The 18,508-nt window shown below is 41.9% G+C and overlaps 1 protein-coding gene across 1 annotated transcript in view; it reads left to right on the top strand.

The window, feature by feature from the left end:
- Window positions 1–10,914, top strand: part of LOC122495282 (zinc finger protein 234-like) — a 46,769-nt gene extending 35,855 nt beyond the window's left edge. The window contains exon 11 of the mRNA XM_043601018.1: window positions 7,313–10,914. Coding sequence (XP_043456953.1) covers window positions 7,313–9,180 — 1,868 coding nt within the window. The 3' untranslated portion in view covers window positions 9,181–10,914. The remainder of the gene's footprint in view (window positions 1–7,312) is intronic.
- The last annotated feature ends 7,594 nt before the right edge of the window (window positions 10,915–18,508 follow it).

Raw genomic sequence — 18,508 nt, 5'->3', positions numbered from 1 at the left:
TTCCGCTTAGAGAAGGTAAAAACGCTTTGGATGATGCTAGCAAGCCACAGACGAGAGAAATCAGGTAAGAGCCAAGCAGGTGGGAGTCCTCGTAGGTGTTCTCCTGTGTGTCTTCACTTCTTTCCGCCCCCTTTGCTGTCACCTGGTCCAAACTTCTAAACTGTTTCTTGAATCCTTTCAGCCGCTTGCCTGTTTCCACGCTTCCTCTTTGTTTGTCTGTTCTCCGCGTAGCAGCCCGTGTGATCCGTAGGAACTGGAAGTCAGAGCCCCGTTCCTCTGCTCAAGACCCTTTGGGGCTTATTTTTCCCGGAGTTGAAACCTCTCGAAGTGGCTTCTTGAGTCCTCCATGGTGTGCTCCCCGTCCCCCACTTCCTCTCTGAATACCTCGCCCGTCCCCTTCCTCTTGCTCCGCCTCGTCCACCCACACCATGCCCCTCGGGGCTCCCAGACCTGCCAGGGACGCCCTAGCGCCTGCTGCCGGAACAAACTGCCAATGCGCTTCATGGCCTAGAGCAACACGGTTGATTACGCTTCTCTGGGTCAGAAGTGTGGCATGGTTCTTAACCAGGCTACAGTCGAGGTGTCTGCACAGTTGCATTTCTTTTTGGAGGCTCTAGGGGAGGATCTGTGTCTTGGGTTTTTCAGCCTCTAGAGGTTACCCCCCGTTTTTGAACTTACGGCCCCTTTCTTTCGTCTTCACCGCCAGCACCCTGCTTCTCCCTGCCCGTTCTCTTGTGGTCGCATTGCCTTCCTCCGCCCTTCTTCCGTAGCTTTCTTGCACTTTGAAGGATCCTCTTGATTGCCTTGAGTCCACCTGGGCAATAGAAGATAGTCTTCCATTTTAAGGTCAGCTGATTAGCAGCCTTAATTTCCATCTGCAGCCTTAATTCCTCTTTGTCATATACTTAACGTATTTTAGGCTCCAAAAATCAGGACGTGGATTCTTCCGGAGCCAGTTAATCTCCCTACTACACATACTTCTGCCTCAGAGCCCTTACTTACTCTCTGTGGCTCTCTCTGACATATTTTTTTGCCTGAAATCCTTTTGTCCCTTCACTCCTCCCCTCCCTCCTTCCTTCCTCCCTCCCTTCCTGTGTCTGCTCGGTTTTAATGTCACAGGAACGGCCTTCTCTGACCAACTTAAGTAAAACATCACCCTCTTTACTTTTCTTGTTCTGCCTTATGTTGTGCCTCATACATTTTTGTTTGCTTGTTCATCTCCTCTCTGTCCCCGCTGGAGTTTGATCCCTGCCCCCCACCTCCTCCGCCCCCGGCAAGGGATTTTGCCTCTTTCGTTCATTGCTCTATTCTCAGTGCCTAGAATCGTCTGGTATGTGGCAGGTGTCTGGAAGCATGTACTGACTTCGTGAATGTGTTAATGGAAGGGAGACCTCCACGTGTCCATGGGTCCTGGAGATAGCTATAGGTCGTGTGCAAACCAGAGCGAAGGAAGGATGTTGCAGAACATTGTTTGTTTTCTGATGAATGCCTATCCAGTTTCTTTCTGTTTGTTACTTTCTTGGGTGCCCTTGGCATGAAAGTGTGTTTGGGTATGTGCACTTGACCCGTGTCCCAGGGCAACTGGTAAGCATTGTGCTTGTGGGCATACTGAGTAACATGCTTTGTCTCTGTGCTCTGTGGCTTTCTTGGAACCTTCTGTTGGGGAGCATTTTTTTTTTTCTTTTTAATTTTTTTTTAATGTTTGTTTATTTTTGAGAGAGAGACAGAGTATGAGCAGGGGAGGAACAGAGAAAGGGGGAGACACAGAATCCGAAGCAGGCTCCAGATTCTGAGCTGTCAGCACAGAACCTGACACGGGGCCCAAACTGACAGACAGTGAGATCGTGACCTGAGCAGAAGTCAGAAGCTTAACTGACTGAGCCCCCCAGGCGCCTCAGGGGAGCATTTTCATTTCTGGGAAGAATACTTTTGGAATGACAATTCTTCTTTTTTTTTTTTTTTTTTTGAGAGCATGTGTGTCCTGGGGAGAGGGGCAGGAGGATGGAGAGAATCTCATGCAGCCGCCACACCCAGTGCTGAGCCTGATGCAGGGCTTGGTCTCATGACCATGAGGTAACCACCTGAGCTGAAATCAAGAGCCAGATGCTTGGGGCACCTGGGTGGCTCAGTCGGTTAAGCATCTCTTTTTTCGGTTTTGGTTTTGTGTTTAAATTTATTTTTATTTATTTTGAGACAGAGAGCAAGCCAGGGAGGGGCAGAGAGAGGGAGACAGAATCCCAAGAAGGCCCCGCACTGTCAGCACAGAGCCTGATGCAGGGCTCAAACTCATGAACCTTGAGATCGAGACCTGAGCCGAAATCAAGAGTCGGACGCTTAACCGACTGAGCCACCCAGGCGCCCCTGGAATGAGGATTCTGATATCCTGTTCTCAGATCCCCCAACAGAAGGAAGAAAGATATGTTTCCTCTTTCTTCTTCTATATGTTTCTTCTTCTGTATCAGGCAGTATCAGCCAGGTTGCAAGCTGCCTTCCTTTTGAAGAGTTGCCATCTGCAGCCCATTTGCCTCTTTCAAAGCACCCACCCACGTTACTGCCTCCAGGTTTCCCCTTCCCTGTCCTCGGAGGGGAAGATTTTAGGTGAGAGCGATAGGAGACACATACCCGAATGCTGCCTGCATCTGGTTCAAAAATAGATCATGCTTTTTATTTTCTACAAAGTTAGCCATTAAACAAATGTGAAAGAATATAGATTTCATACAATTTTTCCTTGATTTTTTATTTTTTATTTTTTTATTTTTTATTTATTTTTTAATTTTTTTTGTTTTCAACATTTATTTTTGGGACAGAGAGAGACAGAGCATGAACGGGGGAGGGGCAGAGAGAGAGGGAGACACAGAATCGGAAACAGGCTCCAGGCTCTGAGCCATCAGCCCAGAGCCCGACGTGGGGCTCGAACTCACGGACCGCGAGATCGTGACCTGGCTGAAGTTGGACGCTTAACCGACTGCGCCACCCAGGCGCCCCTCCTTGATTTTTTAAATGAAGATTTGGTGCTTTTCAATTAGTAAACATTCATTGTGTTTTAATTAGAACTTTTTTTTTAATTTTAGACCGAGAGAGAGCAAGTAGAGGAGAGGGGCAGAGAGGAGAGAGAGAGAGAGAGAGAGAGAATCTTACATAGGCTCCATGCTTAGCACAGAGCTAGACACGGGGCTCGATCCCGTGACCCTGGGATCATGACCTGAGCCAAAGTCAAAAGTCGGACATTCAACCAACTGAGCTACCCAGGTGCCCTTCAACTAGTGAACATTCTGACGTAGAAAGAATCAGGAAATTTCCTGCTTAAAATTGTCAACATCCTCAGAGAGGCTCCCTGTTCCCCTCACACAACTCCTCCTTTTAGGGGTCGGTTTGTTAAATATAACCATAAACGGAATTACTCACCAAAAAGTACATACTCCCCTATTAGCATTTTCCCAAGATTCTAGTAACTTATCTTTCCATTTGGACAATTTAATTAGGGACTGGGTAACTTGTAGACGCAAAGTTTCCGAGTCTTTCCGAGTGTGAGCCATAGTAAGAAACACATCTTTCATTGTAACCAGAACATTTTGCATGTTGTAGATTTATATGTGACTTTCACAGGCATTTCGCATAATGACACCTGCCCTGTTGGCATTGATGCTCTGATAGTTTCTGTCCTGGTTCTTTTTTCTGACAGCTTATTACAAGCTTTTAAAACTTTTCAGCTTACTAGAGTCTCGAAAGTTTTCGAGTTTGAAAAACTGTTGTGGTGGGTTATGTTATCCACACATCCATACATCCACAGTTCTTCCACATCCTATTATCACAGAGATAGTCCTAAAGCTTCAGAAGGAACCAGCAATAGGCCTTCCTTTCTTTTCACCCCAGAGACGCTTGCCACGTTTTATTGTTTTTGTTAGCATCCTGGTTGAGGTACCCTTGTCTCTCGATGTCCCCTGTGCAGCTTTTCAGCTTCCCGGCAAAACTGCAATATTCTTTCCCTTTCCTGTATCAAATAACTTACCTGGAAAAGATATTTTCTTTCTAGGGTGTGGCTTCAACTCTCACCAGAATAGTTGAACCAGGATTCATTTATTTCATTTAACATGCACTTGTGGAGTACTTTCCACACTCCAGGCAGAGTCCTGGACATTGGTTATAAAGTCGGAAAGTGTAAAATGTGTTCACCGTACAAGGTATAACATGCTTCCCTCCTTGGTGCTGCACTGTGGTGGGAAAGACATATGGTGCCCGACAGATGACCTAGCAAGTCACATGGTGAGAGGGGTGCATGGAACATAAGGAAGGATGGGAGTTGCCGGAGGTGAACTGGGGGCGGACAGGACTGATTATTTTATGCTGGGCTGTAAAGTGGCTTGTTGCTGGACTGACTTTGAGCAGAGACCTACAAGTCATGAGGAATCATCCGTGTGTCTGTCCAGGAAGTGTTCCTGGCAAGATCAGACTCCCACAGTTGGGCTGGTTTTCGGAGGTTACACCATAACCTCATCTTTTCCTTTTCCCAGGCTCTGTCTCTGTTGTTTTTACTTTTTTTCTGGAGTTTTGAATTACCATCAGGTTTTAGAACCATGTATGTTTTCTGTTCAACTTTATTTCCCTTTTGTCCTCACGAAGGAAACTTGCCCGTAGAAGATAAAGTTCTGCTGTCTGCTTTATGCTATGTTTTAGTCAGTGCGCCATTAGGTATTTGCTCCCAAACCCGCAAGTCATTCTAGATACTCCAGGTCACCTGGACGCTGAAGTAACTTTCCAATAAAGTGACCCAAGGCGGGGCTCTGTAGAGGCTGTTTCCCACACGTCTAGTGGATCGAAACGGGGGCAGCTTTTAATTGACTTTTCATACGGGGAGGCGAGTGAATTTCCCTTTTAAACATTTCTTCAGCAGTGTTTTCAAAGACTTATCTTTCTAGAGCAGTTTTAGGTTCACAGCAAAATTGAGCGAAAGAGACAGAGATATCCCATGTATCCCCTACCCCACACACTCACCTCTTACATGATCAGTATCCCCACCAGATACAATTGATGAACCTATATTGACACATCATTGTCACTGAGTCTATAGTATACATTAGGGTTTACTCATGGTATCATACATTATATAGACTTGGGCAAATGGATAAAGCCACATATCCATCTTTATAGTATTATGTAGAGTAGTTATACTGCCCTAAAAATTCCTCTGTCCTCTGCCCGTTCATCCCTCCCCTCTAACCCTTAGCCACCATTGATCTTTTTACTGTCTCCATACTTTTACCTTTTCAGCGATGTCATATAGTTGGACTCATACTTTTCAGTTTGGCTTTTTTCACTTAGTAATACGCATTTACATTTCCTCCATATCTTTTCGTGGATTAGTAGCTCATTTCTTTTTAGCACCAAATAATATTCCATTGTGTGTATGTACCACAGTGAATTTTTATCTGTCCGCCTACTGAAGGACATCTTGGTTCATTCAAAGTTCGGTCCTTGTGAATAAACCTTGTCCAGGTTTTGTCTGTGTATAGATCTCTGTGTGGGCGTACATTTTCAGCACCTTTTGGTTAATAGCAAACTGTGCAGTAGTGGGAGAGTACGGTAAGGGTATGTTTAGTTTTGTAAGAAACCACCAAACTGTCTTCCAAAGTGTCTATACCGTTTTGTATTCCTACCAGCGATGAATGAGTTCCTGGTGCTCCACGTCATGGCCAGCACTGGTGGTGTTGGTGTTCTAGATTTGGGCCATTCTAATACATGTGTAATGGTATCTTGGTGTTTGGATTTGCATAAAATAACATGGGAGCATCTTGTCATACACTTACCGCCATCTGTAGATCCTCTTCAATGTTTTTTTTTTTTTTTTAATTTTTTTTTTTTCAACGTTTATTTATTTTTGGGACAGAGAGAGACAGAGCATGAACGGGGGAGGGGCAGAGAGAGAGGGAGTCACAGAATCAGGAACAGGCTCCAGGCTCTGAACCATCAGCCCAGAGCCCGACGCAGGGCTCGAACTCCCGGACCGCGAGATCGTGACCTGGCTGAAGTCGGACGCTTAACCGACTGCGCCACCCAGGCGCCCCTGTTTTTTTTTTTTAATGTTTATTTCTGAGAGAGAGAGAGAGAGACAGAGCATGAGCGGGGGAGGGGCAGAGAGAGAGACACACACAGAATCTGAAGCAGGCTCCAAGCTCTGAGCCATCAGCACAGAGCCTGATGCGGGCCTTGAACCCACGAGCCATGAGATCATGACCTGAGCCAAAGTCAGACGCTTAACCAACGGAGCCACCCAGGTGCCCCGATCCTCTTCAATGTTAAGAAGGTCTTTGGTCCATTTTTTAATCAGGTTCTTTTTCCTTATTGTTGAGTTTTAAGAAAAGTACTTTTTGAAAAGTTTATTGAAAAAATAATCTTCAGGGGCGCCTGGGTGGCGCAGTCGGTTAAGCGTCCGACTTCAGCCAGGTCATGATCTCGCGGTCCGGGAGTTCGAGCCCCGCGTCAGGCTCTGGGCTGATGGCTCGGAGCCTGGAGCCTGTTTCCGATTCTGTGTCTCCCTCTCTCTCTGCCCCTCCCCCATTCATGCTCTGTCTCTCTCTGTCCCAAAAAATAAATAAATAAATAAATTAATTAATTAATTAATTTAAAAAAAAAGAAAAAAGAATCTTCAGATGTTTAGATAATCTTTATGTAAATACAGAGACTTGGGAATATGAATGGGGTAAATGTTTTAGAAAACACATTTCTGAACTTAAGTTATTAGAGGTGGTCAAAAGTTTGTAATAGTAGCCAACCCATTTAATGTCTGTCAACACAGAAAGATAAGGTTAGGTGAACATGTGCAGAATTTCCAGGAATGCTTTGAATATAGAAATATAAATATTTCAAGGTATTTGGTATTAGGACATATAATAAATCCAAAATTTGGTTATGTTACTGCTTTTCTTTAAGTTCTAATTGATTGATATTATCTATATAACTTTTCTGACTACATAATTTATTAACTACATAATTTTCTATTCAATATTCTACACTGACTTTCAAATTCAACAGAAATGGCCATAGAGGCAAACCATAAGAGACTCTTAAATACAGAGAACAAACTGAGGGTTGATGGGGGGAGGGGGAGGGAATATGGGCTTAGTGATTAGGAGCCCACTGGCCCCCCTCCGGTGTTCCCTACACCTGCAAATCAGAGACTATGATACATGGTGGAAAAGACCGACTGGACATTCTCTGGGTTCAGTAAAGTCTTATGGTCTCTCCTAAATGCGAAATCTTAAATACTGAACAAAGCCTTCAGTTGTCCACATCTCTGCATTCTCTGTCTTTACAGGAGGAAAGATCCAAAATAAAATGAAGACTGTTTTAGAAACAGAACCACACAAAGAGCTTTCCTGCTGGCAGATCTGGCAACAGATTGCAAGTGACTTAACCCAGTGTGAAGGCTCCATGATAAAGAGTTCTCAGTACCCCAAACAAGGTGATTCACCTGGACAGGTTGGGGCCGGACTATCTGAAACTCACACAGGTCAGAAACCTGATCAGTGCAGTGAATTTAAGAAATATTTCAGTGATGTCTCCAACTTTGATCTTCATCAACAAGTACACTCGGGAGTGAAGTCTCACACGTGTCGTGAGTGTGGAAAAAGCTTCTGTTACAGTTCAGCACTTCATATTCATCAGAGAGTTCACCTGGGAGAGAAACGCTATAAGTGTGATGAGTGTGGGAAGGAATTCAGTCAGAGCTCATGCCTGCAAACTCATCAGAAAGTCCACACCATAGAGAAGCCATTCAAATGTGAGCAGTGTGGGAATGGCTTCTGTCGTAGATCAGCACTTAATGTTCATTATAAATTGCACCTGGAAGAGAAACCTTATCGTTGTGACCAATGTGGAAGGGCCTTCATTCATGCTTCCCATCTTCAGGAACATCAGAGAATCCACACCGGGGAGAAACCCTTCAAATGTGATAAATGTGGTAAGAATTTTCGTCGTAGATCATCACTTAATAGTCATTGTATGGTCCACACGGGAGAAAAACTGTACAAATGTGAGGAGTGCGGGAAGTGTTTCTTTTGTAGCACAAATCTTCACATCCATCAGAAGGGCCACACGCGAGAGAAACCTTATAAATGTGAGGAGTGTGGGAAGGGCTTCATTCAGCCTTCTCATTTTCGGGCCCATCAGAGAATCCATACTGGTGAGAAACCATATGTGTGCAAAGTGTGTGGTAAAGGCTTCACTATGAGTTCAAATCTTCAGGCACATCAGAGAGTCCACACAGGAGAGAAGCCATACAAATGCAACGAGTGCGGAAAGAACTTCGGGACGAAAACCCGTTACCAGGTTCATCTGGTGGTACACACGGGAGAGAGACCCTATAAATGTGAAGTATGTGGGAAGGACTTCAGTCAGAGAGCATATCTTCAGTCCCATCTGAAGACGCACAGCGTGGAGAAACCTTACAAGTGTGAGGAATGCGGACAGGGCTTCAATCAGAGTTCCCGACTTCAGATTCACCAGCTGATCCACACCGGAGAGAAGCCACACAAATGTGAAGAGTGTGGGAAGGGATTCAATCGTAGAGCAGATCTCAAAATCCACTGCAGAATCCACACTGGAGAGAAACCATTTAATTGTGAGGAGTGTGGGAAAGTATTCAGGCAGGCCGCAAATCTTCTGGCGCATCAGAGAATCCACAGCGGAGAGAAACCTTTCAAGTGTGCAGAGTGCGGGAAGAGCTTTGGTCGCAGTTCACACCTGCAAGCCCATCAAAAAGTGCACACCGGAGAAAAGCCATACAAGTGTGAGGAGTGTGGGAAGGGCTTCAAGTGGAGCTTGAATCTGGACATGCATCAGAGGGTCCACACGGGAGAGAAACCCTACAAGTGTGGGGAGTGTGGGAAGCACTTCAGTCAGGCCTCAAGTCTTAAGGTTCATCAGAGTGTCCACAGTGAGGAGAAACCGTACAAATGTGATGTGTGCGGCAAGGTCTTCCGCCACTCTTCGCAGCTACAGTCTCATCAGAGGGTTCACACAGGGGAGACCCCTTACAAGTGTGAGACCTGTGGTCAGAGCTTCCGTTGGCGATCCAAACTTTCACATCATCGCAAAACTCATGGTGGCAGTACGGTTTATGAAGGTAACAAGAGTGGTAAGAACATGAAGGAATTGTGTGTGGAAAGAAGTTCTCCAAAATGACGTTGTGTGAAACCCTGAATTCTTACCATCATCGAGTCTCATAAGAGAGAAAATACTTGTTTGGTTTAGTTGGTATTGAAGCAATAATTGAACCGATCCCGGTTTTCACCAGATCACACAGTGGAGAACCCTTAAGTGGTGTGATACGTCTTTGTTCAGAAGCACTTAGATAGTACTTAGGAATAGAGTTTGGTCTGGCCTTTAACACAAGTATAATGGTGTGCATGCCAGAATTCATATGCACTAGAATGTAAGCTGCATGAGGACAGGGACTTTGCTGCTAAATATACATAGCCCTCAATGCTGGAGGCATCATAATTCTGGACTTCAAGTTATATTGCAAAACTGTAACAAACAAAATAGTATTGTACTGGCACAAAAATAGACACATAGGTCACTACAACAGAATAGAAAACCCAGAAACGAACCCACAAATACATGGTCAGTTAATCTACAACAAAGCAGGAAAGAATATCCAATGGGAAAAATAGCATTGGGAAGACTGGACAGCAACATGCAAGAGAGTGAAATTGGACTGCATTGTTACCCCATACACAAAAATAAATCCAAAATAGATTAAAGACCTAAGTGTGAGACCTGAAACCATAAAAGTCCTTGAAGAAAGCATAGGCAGTAATTTCTCTGATATCAGCTGTAGCAACTTTTTTTTCTAGATAGATCTCCTGAGGTAAGAGAAACAAAAGCAAAAATAAACTATTGGAACTACATCAAAAGAAAAAGGTGCACGGCAAAGGAAACCACAAAACTAAAAGGCAGCCTACTGAATAGGATATTTGCAAATGATGCATTCGATGAGGAGTTACTATCCAAAATAGATGAAGAAATTATAAAACTCAACACCCCCTCCCCCAAAAATCCAATTACAAAATGGGCAGAAGACCTGATTAGACATTTCTCCAAAAAGACATCTAGATGGCCAGCAGACACATGAAAAGATGCTCAACGTCTCTTCTCAGAGAAATGCAAATCAAAATTACAGTGAGCTTTCACCTCACACCTGTCAGCATGGCTAAACTCAAGAACAAAAACAACAGGTGTTGGCAAGGATGTGGAGAAAGGGGAACCCTCCTGCACTGTTGACAAGAATGCAAACTGGTGCAGCCACTGTTAAAAACAGTATGGAGGTACCTCAGAAAATTAAAAATAGAACTGCCCTATGGTCCAGCAATTGCACTATTAGGAATTTACCCAAAGAATACGAAAACACTAATTTAAAGGGATACATACACCCCGATGTTTATAGCAGCATTGTTTACAATAGCCAAAATATGGAAAGAACCCAAGTATTCATAAGTTGATAACTGGGTAAGGAAGATGTGGTATGTGTATATATATACGATGGAATATTACTCAGCCATAGAAAAGAATGAAATCTTGACATTGGCAATGATGTAGATGGATCTAAAGGATATATTGCTAAGTGAAGTAAGTCAAAGACAAATAGTAATTACACTCCTATGCGGAATTGAAGAAACAAGAAACCAGCAAAGGGCAAAGGAGAGGCAAACCAAGAAACACTCTTAACTATAGAGAACAAACTGATGGTCATCAGAAGGGAGGTGGGTGGGGGGATGGTTTAAATAGTTGATGGTGATTAAGGAGTGCACTTGTGATGAGCATCGGGTGATATGTGGAATTTCTGAAGCACTATATTGTACACCTGAAACTAATACACTGTATGTTAACTAACTGGAATTTAAATAAAAACTTTACCAAAAAAAAAAGTCTGCACAGCCTTAATATTGACTAGCCCTTGTAGGTGTGCTCTCTACCTGTATGTTAAATAAACAGCATATGACAATTGCATCCAGAGGAGGAAACCTGCAAAGTAAATTTCAGTACAAAGCAGTACATTTGTTGAACTGTAGAAAACCACTGGATATTACAATTCACAACGTTAATGTTACTCCTCTACTATGAATGGCTCCTCTCCTCCCACAGCCTCTGTTCTCAAGTTGGGTTCTTATCTGGGGCCCTGTGTACTTTTCCAAGCATTGTATACAGTTACGTTGAACTGTCTTTTGTCATTTTTCTGATACTACAGACTGAGAAAGTTTTGTTTGCAAGGACTTAACTGCATTTCACACAGCTGCTTTTATCCATCAGTGTTAAGGCAAGAATTTACTGTAACACTTTGAAAATGTCACAATTAGGGGCGCCTGGGTGGCACAGTCGGTTAAGCGTCCTACTTCAGCCAGGTCACGATCTCGCGGTCCATGAGTTCGAGCCCCGCGTCGGGCTCTGGGCTGATGGCTCGGAGCCTGGAGCCTGTTTCCGATTCTGTGTCTCCCTTTCTCTCTGCCCCTCCCCCGTTCATGCTCTGTCTCTCTCTGTCCCAAAAATAAATAAACGTTGAAAAAAAAAAAAAAAAGAAAATGTCACAATTAATTACCAATAACAATTTTCTTAACTGACCTTGAGTTTATCGTTGATTTATAACTCTGCATTTCCATCCAACTCAAAATGTTGCCTTCTAATTACTGTAGCAATTTTTTTTTTTATCAAAACTTTCATGTGGGGTCTATGCCCTCTTTCTCCCCCATGCTCATGAAAGGAATACCCCCCCACACACACACATTTGTGGGAATTTGATAATTTGATCAAATGTGTTTTTTTTAATTTTTTAAATGTTTATTTAGTTTTGAGACAGAGAGAGACACAGCATGAGCAGGGAAGGGGCAGAGAGAGAGGGAGACACAATGTGAAGCAGGCTCCAGGCTCTGAGCTGACAGCACAGAGCCCGACGCGAGGTTCGAACTCACGAACTGTGAGATCATGACCTGAGCCGAAGTCGGACGCTTAACCGACTGAGCCACCCAGGCACCCCTGATCAAATGTATTTTTGAGGGGAAATTGATACATGCTTTTCCCTACTGGCAGCACTAAAGCATGGTTCTTGGAAAGGAGTATATGTCAGAATATAGGTTGTACATCTCTGATTTGGAAATCATATAATCAGAAGTTAACATTATGAGATTAAAATACGAAGAAGATGAGCACCACATTGATGATATCACTGATTTTTTTAATAGGAATAAGTGCACGTCTGTAGGAACTTGAAATTCGAATATTCATTTATTAACTTGAAGCCATTAAGATTATGGCAGATATCTGTGACAAGAGGAGAAATATACGGGGTTTGAGAAATCATAGATTGTAGCCTTCATAGCATAATCACACATAAATCTTTGTGTGTTTGTGGGAATGTATGTATCTACATACATAGATAATGTGTAAAGGGATCCTTTTTCATAGTGGTTTTCCTTGGCAAGGAACATTTTATAGCATTTTCACATTTTTCATCCCCCCCCCCCATATTCTTCCATTTAAGTTATGTTTCAGTTTTTCATGGAATAGTACCAAAGCAGTAAATTACAATGGAATTTAGGAAAGTACCAAATAATTATCCCTTGCAGTTAAGCTGCTTTGAATGTTCCGTATTGTCATCTGGCATATAAGATCAAAATTAAGGTATGGTCTCTGGAAGCCAATTGCAAAACCAAAAAATTCTCTGGTGGTTTTGCATATACAAGAATTGGATGAATTTTAACAATTGTAGTTAACGCATGCTGTGCTTTAAGTATAAATTCATAACAGGGAGAAGGCAAATCCTGGAGCTACAAACAACATTGGTATAAATGCATTGTGGAGGCATTAAAAAAACATTTCCTTTTGAAAAGGTATGCATGAAGGAAGACCATAACAGCAATGTGGACCCTCTGGCTGTGGAACCAGTAAAGGTGAAGACCAGGTTTGGATGCTGTTGCATAGACATGATAGTGATTATTCATTATAGTTGATTAAAGGGGCTTTCCTCAGCAAACTCTATTTGCTGGAGACAGATTCCCACAATTGATTTTGTGGACCACACCCTCATCGGATGTTAGGTACTTAATTAGGTCCGTGCTGTTTCAGTTTCGTGTATTGGGGGTTCCTAAAGCTGTTCCACGTTCTTTCATTCCCTAGGAGTACCCAACAACTGACCTGTTAACTGAAAGGATACAAAATAAAATGAGCAAAAGGAGAAGGTACATAGGATGAAGTCAGGAGGAGGAAATTGGGTGCAAGCTTCCAAAAGTTCTCTCCCTGTGGAATCATAGTGTACCGAATTCTTTTGGCACTGAATTGTGGTAACACGTGTGAAGTGTCACTATCAGAGACTCTGTGCCCTAGGGTTTTTTGGGAGGGCGGTTACTTAGGCATTCTCTGCCTGGCATGTACCAAAATTAGAGATTCTCAGAAGGAAAATAGATATTCAGGATAAATCACTTTGCACAAAGAGCTTAGGCACTGTGAACTACTTAGGGAACGGTAGGAATCCTCCTGACCAATCCAACTACCCAGATATTTGTCAAGAGCCAGCCTTGCACACCGGCCTTTCTAAGGGTCTCAGTCTCAGCTCTATTTTAAACTTTTCTGTACACATGACATCAGAAGCCCAGTGCCTTCATTTTGGTTTTGTTTTTTTGGTTTTGTTTTTTTGTATTTTGTTTACCATTTTTTGCTGTTATACCATAATGTGTCGTCAGGGAATTTGTGACAGAAAACTCAGTAGATGAAAAAAAAAAAAAAAAAGATTTGCCCTCACAACTTCTAAGACTGCAGGTACGGCTTACAGGTTGAAAGTTACTGAAAAACAGGATGGGTGCTACAGAGCCCAAAATATCTCCACAAAGTACAGTATTATTATAAAAAGAAATATAGGGGCACCTGGGTGGCTCAGTTGGTTAAGCTTCCGACTTTGGCTCAGGTCATGATCTCACGGTTTGCGAGTTCAAGCCCCGCGTCAGGCTCTGTGCTGACAGCTCAGAGCCTGGAGCCTGCTTGGGATTCCGTGTCTCCCTCTCTCTCTGCCTCTTCCCCTGCTCACACTCTGTGTCTCTCTCACAAATAAACACACGTTAAAAAAAATTTTTTAAAGGAAATGTAGGTATATCATGGAGAAATCTAGGTGAACACTCCCTTAGCCAAGATGTTCATATTATTGATAATAGAACAAACCTACATTTTAGGTCTGATATGTACCAAGAAGTGTATGATGTTGCTTCACTGTTATTACCGCCAATACAATATTTTTGTATTTTTGTATCCTGCATTCTGAGGGAATAGCAGATAAACCCAAATTGATAGTTTCTTCACAATTGCCTGACTGCAGGAGTATAATTGGCCAAAGGGCCCAGCTGCTGTGCTCTAAAATGCACCACCACACTACATTTACATGGAGGCCAATCTTCCCATGATTGCTCCCCGTCAACACAATAGGGGTCCTAAAACGGATCCATTCTTGGAGGCTGGGACTCCTCTGTCCAAAGCCTTTTCTTCGGGGACCCCCTCCCCCTGACAGCTTTCAAGATCTTAGATATAAGGCAGTCTAGGATGATCACCAAATCTTCCAAAACTCCTTCACTCAGGGTCACGTTTGTACCATGATCTGATGATTCTGATGATTCCCTCCCTGAGCTCCCGGCCATTTTCTCTCTCAGATGTTTCCCCCTAGTAAAATATCTGTTCTTTAAAAGTCTTGCTTAACATCTTGGCGTCCACTCCTTGGAGAACCAGGACAAACCCAACATCTTAGAAACACACCTCTCGGGGTGGGTGATGGGTATTGAGGAGGGCACCTTTTGGGATGAGCACTGGGTGTTGTATGGAAACCAATTTGACAATAAATTTCATATATTTAAAAAAAAAAAAAAGAAACACACCTCTCAGGCTCATTCCGTTATTTCCTTTTCCCAGTGGTAGCCACTAACTCAATGGCACAGATTCATTTAGTCTGTTCTGTATTTCATATAAGTGGAATTATACAGTGTACACAAAATACATACACGCTGGCTTCGTTCACTCAACATCATGTTATGACATTCACCAACATTGTTGGGAGCAGAGGACTTTGTTTTACTTTAGTTGGTGGAGATCATTGTAGTGTGTAAACATACCATAATCTATTGATTCTATTGTTGATGGGTATCAGGTAATTTCTAATTTTTGGATATCACATTTAGTACTGAAATGAACAGTCTAAAATGTGTCTTGTGCTTAATATATGATACATTTACTTGAGGAATATTTATATGGATGGAACCAAAACATTATAGGTAAATGTTCAACTTTAGTAGATACTTAGAATATTCCAAAGTAGTGACACCAGTGTAGTCATACTTTCTCAATAGTAATATGCAAGTGGTGGCATCTTTACTCAATATATATATTTTTTAATTTTAGCCTTTCTAATCAGAATGTGCTGGTATCTCATAACAACATAATTTGTATTTCCCTTATGACATGGAGTTTAGTACCTTTTCATGATTACTGGCTCACTTGACATCCTCTTTTCTGAATTTACTTAAGTCTTTTTTCCATACTTTGTGTCGGGATGCCTATCTTATTGATCTGAAGACTTAGATTTTACATAACAGTCCTTTGTTCCACACATTTTGAAAATCTCTCTTTTTGCCTTTTCATTCTTTTAGTGTGTTTTGATTAGCAGTGTTTCTTAACTTTAAAATAGTACAAGGGAATGCAAGCTGGTGCAGCCACTCTGGAAAACAGTATGGAGGTTCCTCAAAAAACTAAAAATAGGACTACCCTACGACCCAGCAATTGCATTTATCCAAAGGATACAAGTGTGCTGTTTCAAAGGGACACATGCACCTCCATGTTTACAGCAGCACTATAAACAATGGCCAAAGTATGAAAAGAGCCCAAATGTCCATCGATGGATGAATGGATAAAGAAGATGTGGTCTATATATACAGTGGAGTATTACTCGGCAATCAAAAAGAATGAGATCTTGCCATTTGCAACTACGTAGATGGAACTGGAGGGTTATTATGCCATGTGAAATTAGAGAAAGACAAAAATCATATGACTTCACTCAAATGAGGACGTTAAGAGACAAAACAGATGAACATAAAGGAAGGGACACAAAAATAATATAAAAACAGGGAGGGGGACAAAACAGAAGAGACTCGTGGAGAACAAACTGAGGGTTATGGGAGGGGTTGTGGGAGGGGGGGATGGGCTAAATGGGTAAGAGGCACTAAGGAATCTACTCCTGAAATCATTGTTGCACTATATGCTGATTTGGATGTAAATTAAAAAAAATTAAAAAACAAGTGTAAAAAATATAAAAATATATATAAAATAGTACAGTTTTTCAATTTTTTATTTCAATATTTGATTTTTATTTGTTTTTGGTTTTTTGGTTAAGAAATTCTTCCTACTTAAAAAGAGGGAGGGAGAAATTCTCTCTAGTCCGAGTAAGAAAGAAATTCTGTTTCTTTCCTTTAAAAAAAAAAAAAACATTTTATCTTTTTAAATTTATTTTTGAGAGCAAGAAAGAGCATGAGCAGGGGAGGGGCAGGGAGTGAGGGAGACACAGAATCTGAAACAAGCTCTGAGCTCTCAGCACAGAGCCTGATGCGGGGCTCAAACTCACAGACCATGAGATCATGAACTGAGCTGAAGTCAGACGCTTTACCGACTGAGCCACCCAGGCGCCCCTGTTTCTTTCCTAAATTATCATTGTTTGCTCTTCAAATTTAAATCTGCAGACCTTCTGGAATTTGTATTTTTATATTCTATGAGACAGTGGTCAGCATTTTTTCCCTGTAGAGATATCCAACTGACTGAGAACTGTGTATTAGAGAGACCTCTTTACCCTCTCTGTTGTAGTGTTTTCTTTATACACATCAAGGTATAATGTCTGTTTCAATATAGATTTTGATGTCTATTCACTCATTCATCTAGAGCAAACTCCAGACTTATATTGTAGATTTTTAAGAAGATTTAGTGTATACTAATATAAATAAGTCCTCTGTTTTATTCTTAGACTCTTCTTAGCTCTTTTCTAATGTTTCTAATCATCTTATCATTTTCTAGGGGAAAATGCTGATATTGTTATTGGAGTTTGGTTGATACTATAGGTCATTTTGGTGAATATTGAGGTCTTTGTAATACTGAGTCTTGAAGCCATGAATATCATTATTTATTTTTTAAGAGTTTTCCTTAGAGAACATAAAAGTGAATCCCCATATAATAAGATGCACATACATAGACTCCAAAACATTTAAAGGACCTACATATGAAAGACCGGTCTAGAAATTTATTTTAAGCAGGAAGAAATAGATACTTTTGCCTTAGGAGTGTCAAAGGACAGAGGTTAAGAAGAAATTTAGTAGTTATCTCACAATTAATGACTTCTATTCAATGAGGGACACAATAGACAAAATTTAAAAACACATGCCCACTTAGGAAAGAATGCTTGTAATTTCTAAAACTGACAAGGTATCAATAATCAGAATGTGCAATGAAAATGAGGAAAGAAAAAGGTAGCATCCACAAGAGAAAAGGGGCCAAGGGTATAAGTAGGCATTTACAAATGAGGCTCCTGAGCATTTGAAAAAATTATCACTTACTAGAAACTAGAGAGGGGCGCCTGGGTGGCTCAGTCGGTTAAGCGGCCGACTTCGGCTCAGGTCACGATCTCACAGTTCGTGAGTTCGAGCCCCGCGTCGGGCTCTGGGCTGACGGCTCAGAGCCTGGAGCCTGTTTCTGATTCTGTGTCTCCCTCTCTCTCTGCCCCTCCCCCGTTCATGCTCTGTCTCTCTCTGTCTCAAAAATAAATAAACATTAAAAAAAATTAAAAAAAAAAAGAAACTAGAGAAATTTAATTAAAACTGTGTGATACTACTATACATTTAATAGTTATACTGCCAGTAGTAACAACTGGCAAAAATTAGGGTGATAAGTCTTCCAAATGGAGGTGAAGAGATAGTTACACAAAAAAGACAGCTCTTGTTAATGTGCACTGGTGTAATGATTCAATCTGGCTGATACTAAATTTAAGTATACATGTATGCTATGAAGTAATTTCCCTCTTGGATATGTCTTCCCAAGAAATTCTCACATAGGTCCGTAAGTGAACATGTGTGTTCATTTCATTGTTTCTGGCAGTAGGAATGGGAAGAGTAGATGGATGAAATGTTGGGAAAAAATGTAGAGGCAAACCAAGAAACAGACTCTTAACTATACAGAACAAACTGATGGTTGCCAGAGGGGAGGTGTGTGTGGGATGGGTTAAATAGGTGATGGGAGGGGCACCTGCCTGGTTCAGTCAGTAGAGCAATACAACTCTTGATCTCAGGGTTGTTGAGTTCACTCCCCATGTTGGGTGTGAAGCCTACTTAAAAAAAAAAAATAAAATCTTAAATGAATAGGATAGGATAGAATAGAATAGAGTAGAATAGAATTAAGGAGTGCACTTACTGTGATAGTACCAGGTATTGCTAAATTATATACCCAA

The sequence above is a fragment of the Prionailurus bengalensis genome, chromosome E2, assembly GCF_016509475.1.
Source record: "Prionailurus bengalensis isolate Pbe53 chromosome E2, Fcat_Pben_1.1_paternal_pri, whole genome shotgun sequence".
NCBI classification, from domain to species: Eukaryota; Metazoa; Chordata; class Mammalia; order Carnivora; family Felidae; genus Prionailurus; species Prionailurus bengalensis.
Note: the sequence above shows the minus strand (reverse complement) of the source record. Positions and strands in the feature narration are given on the sequence as shown.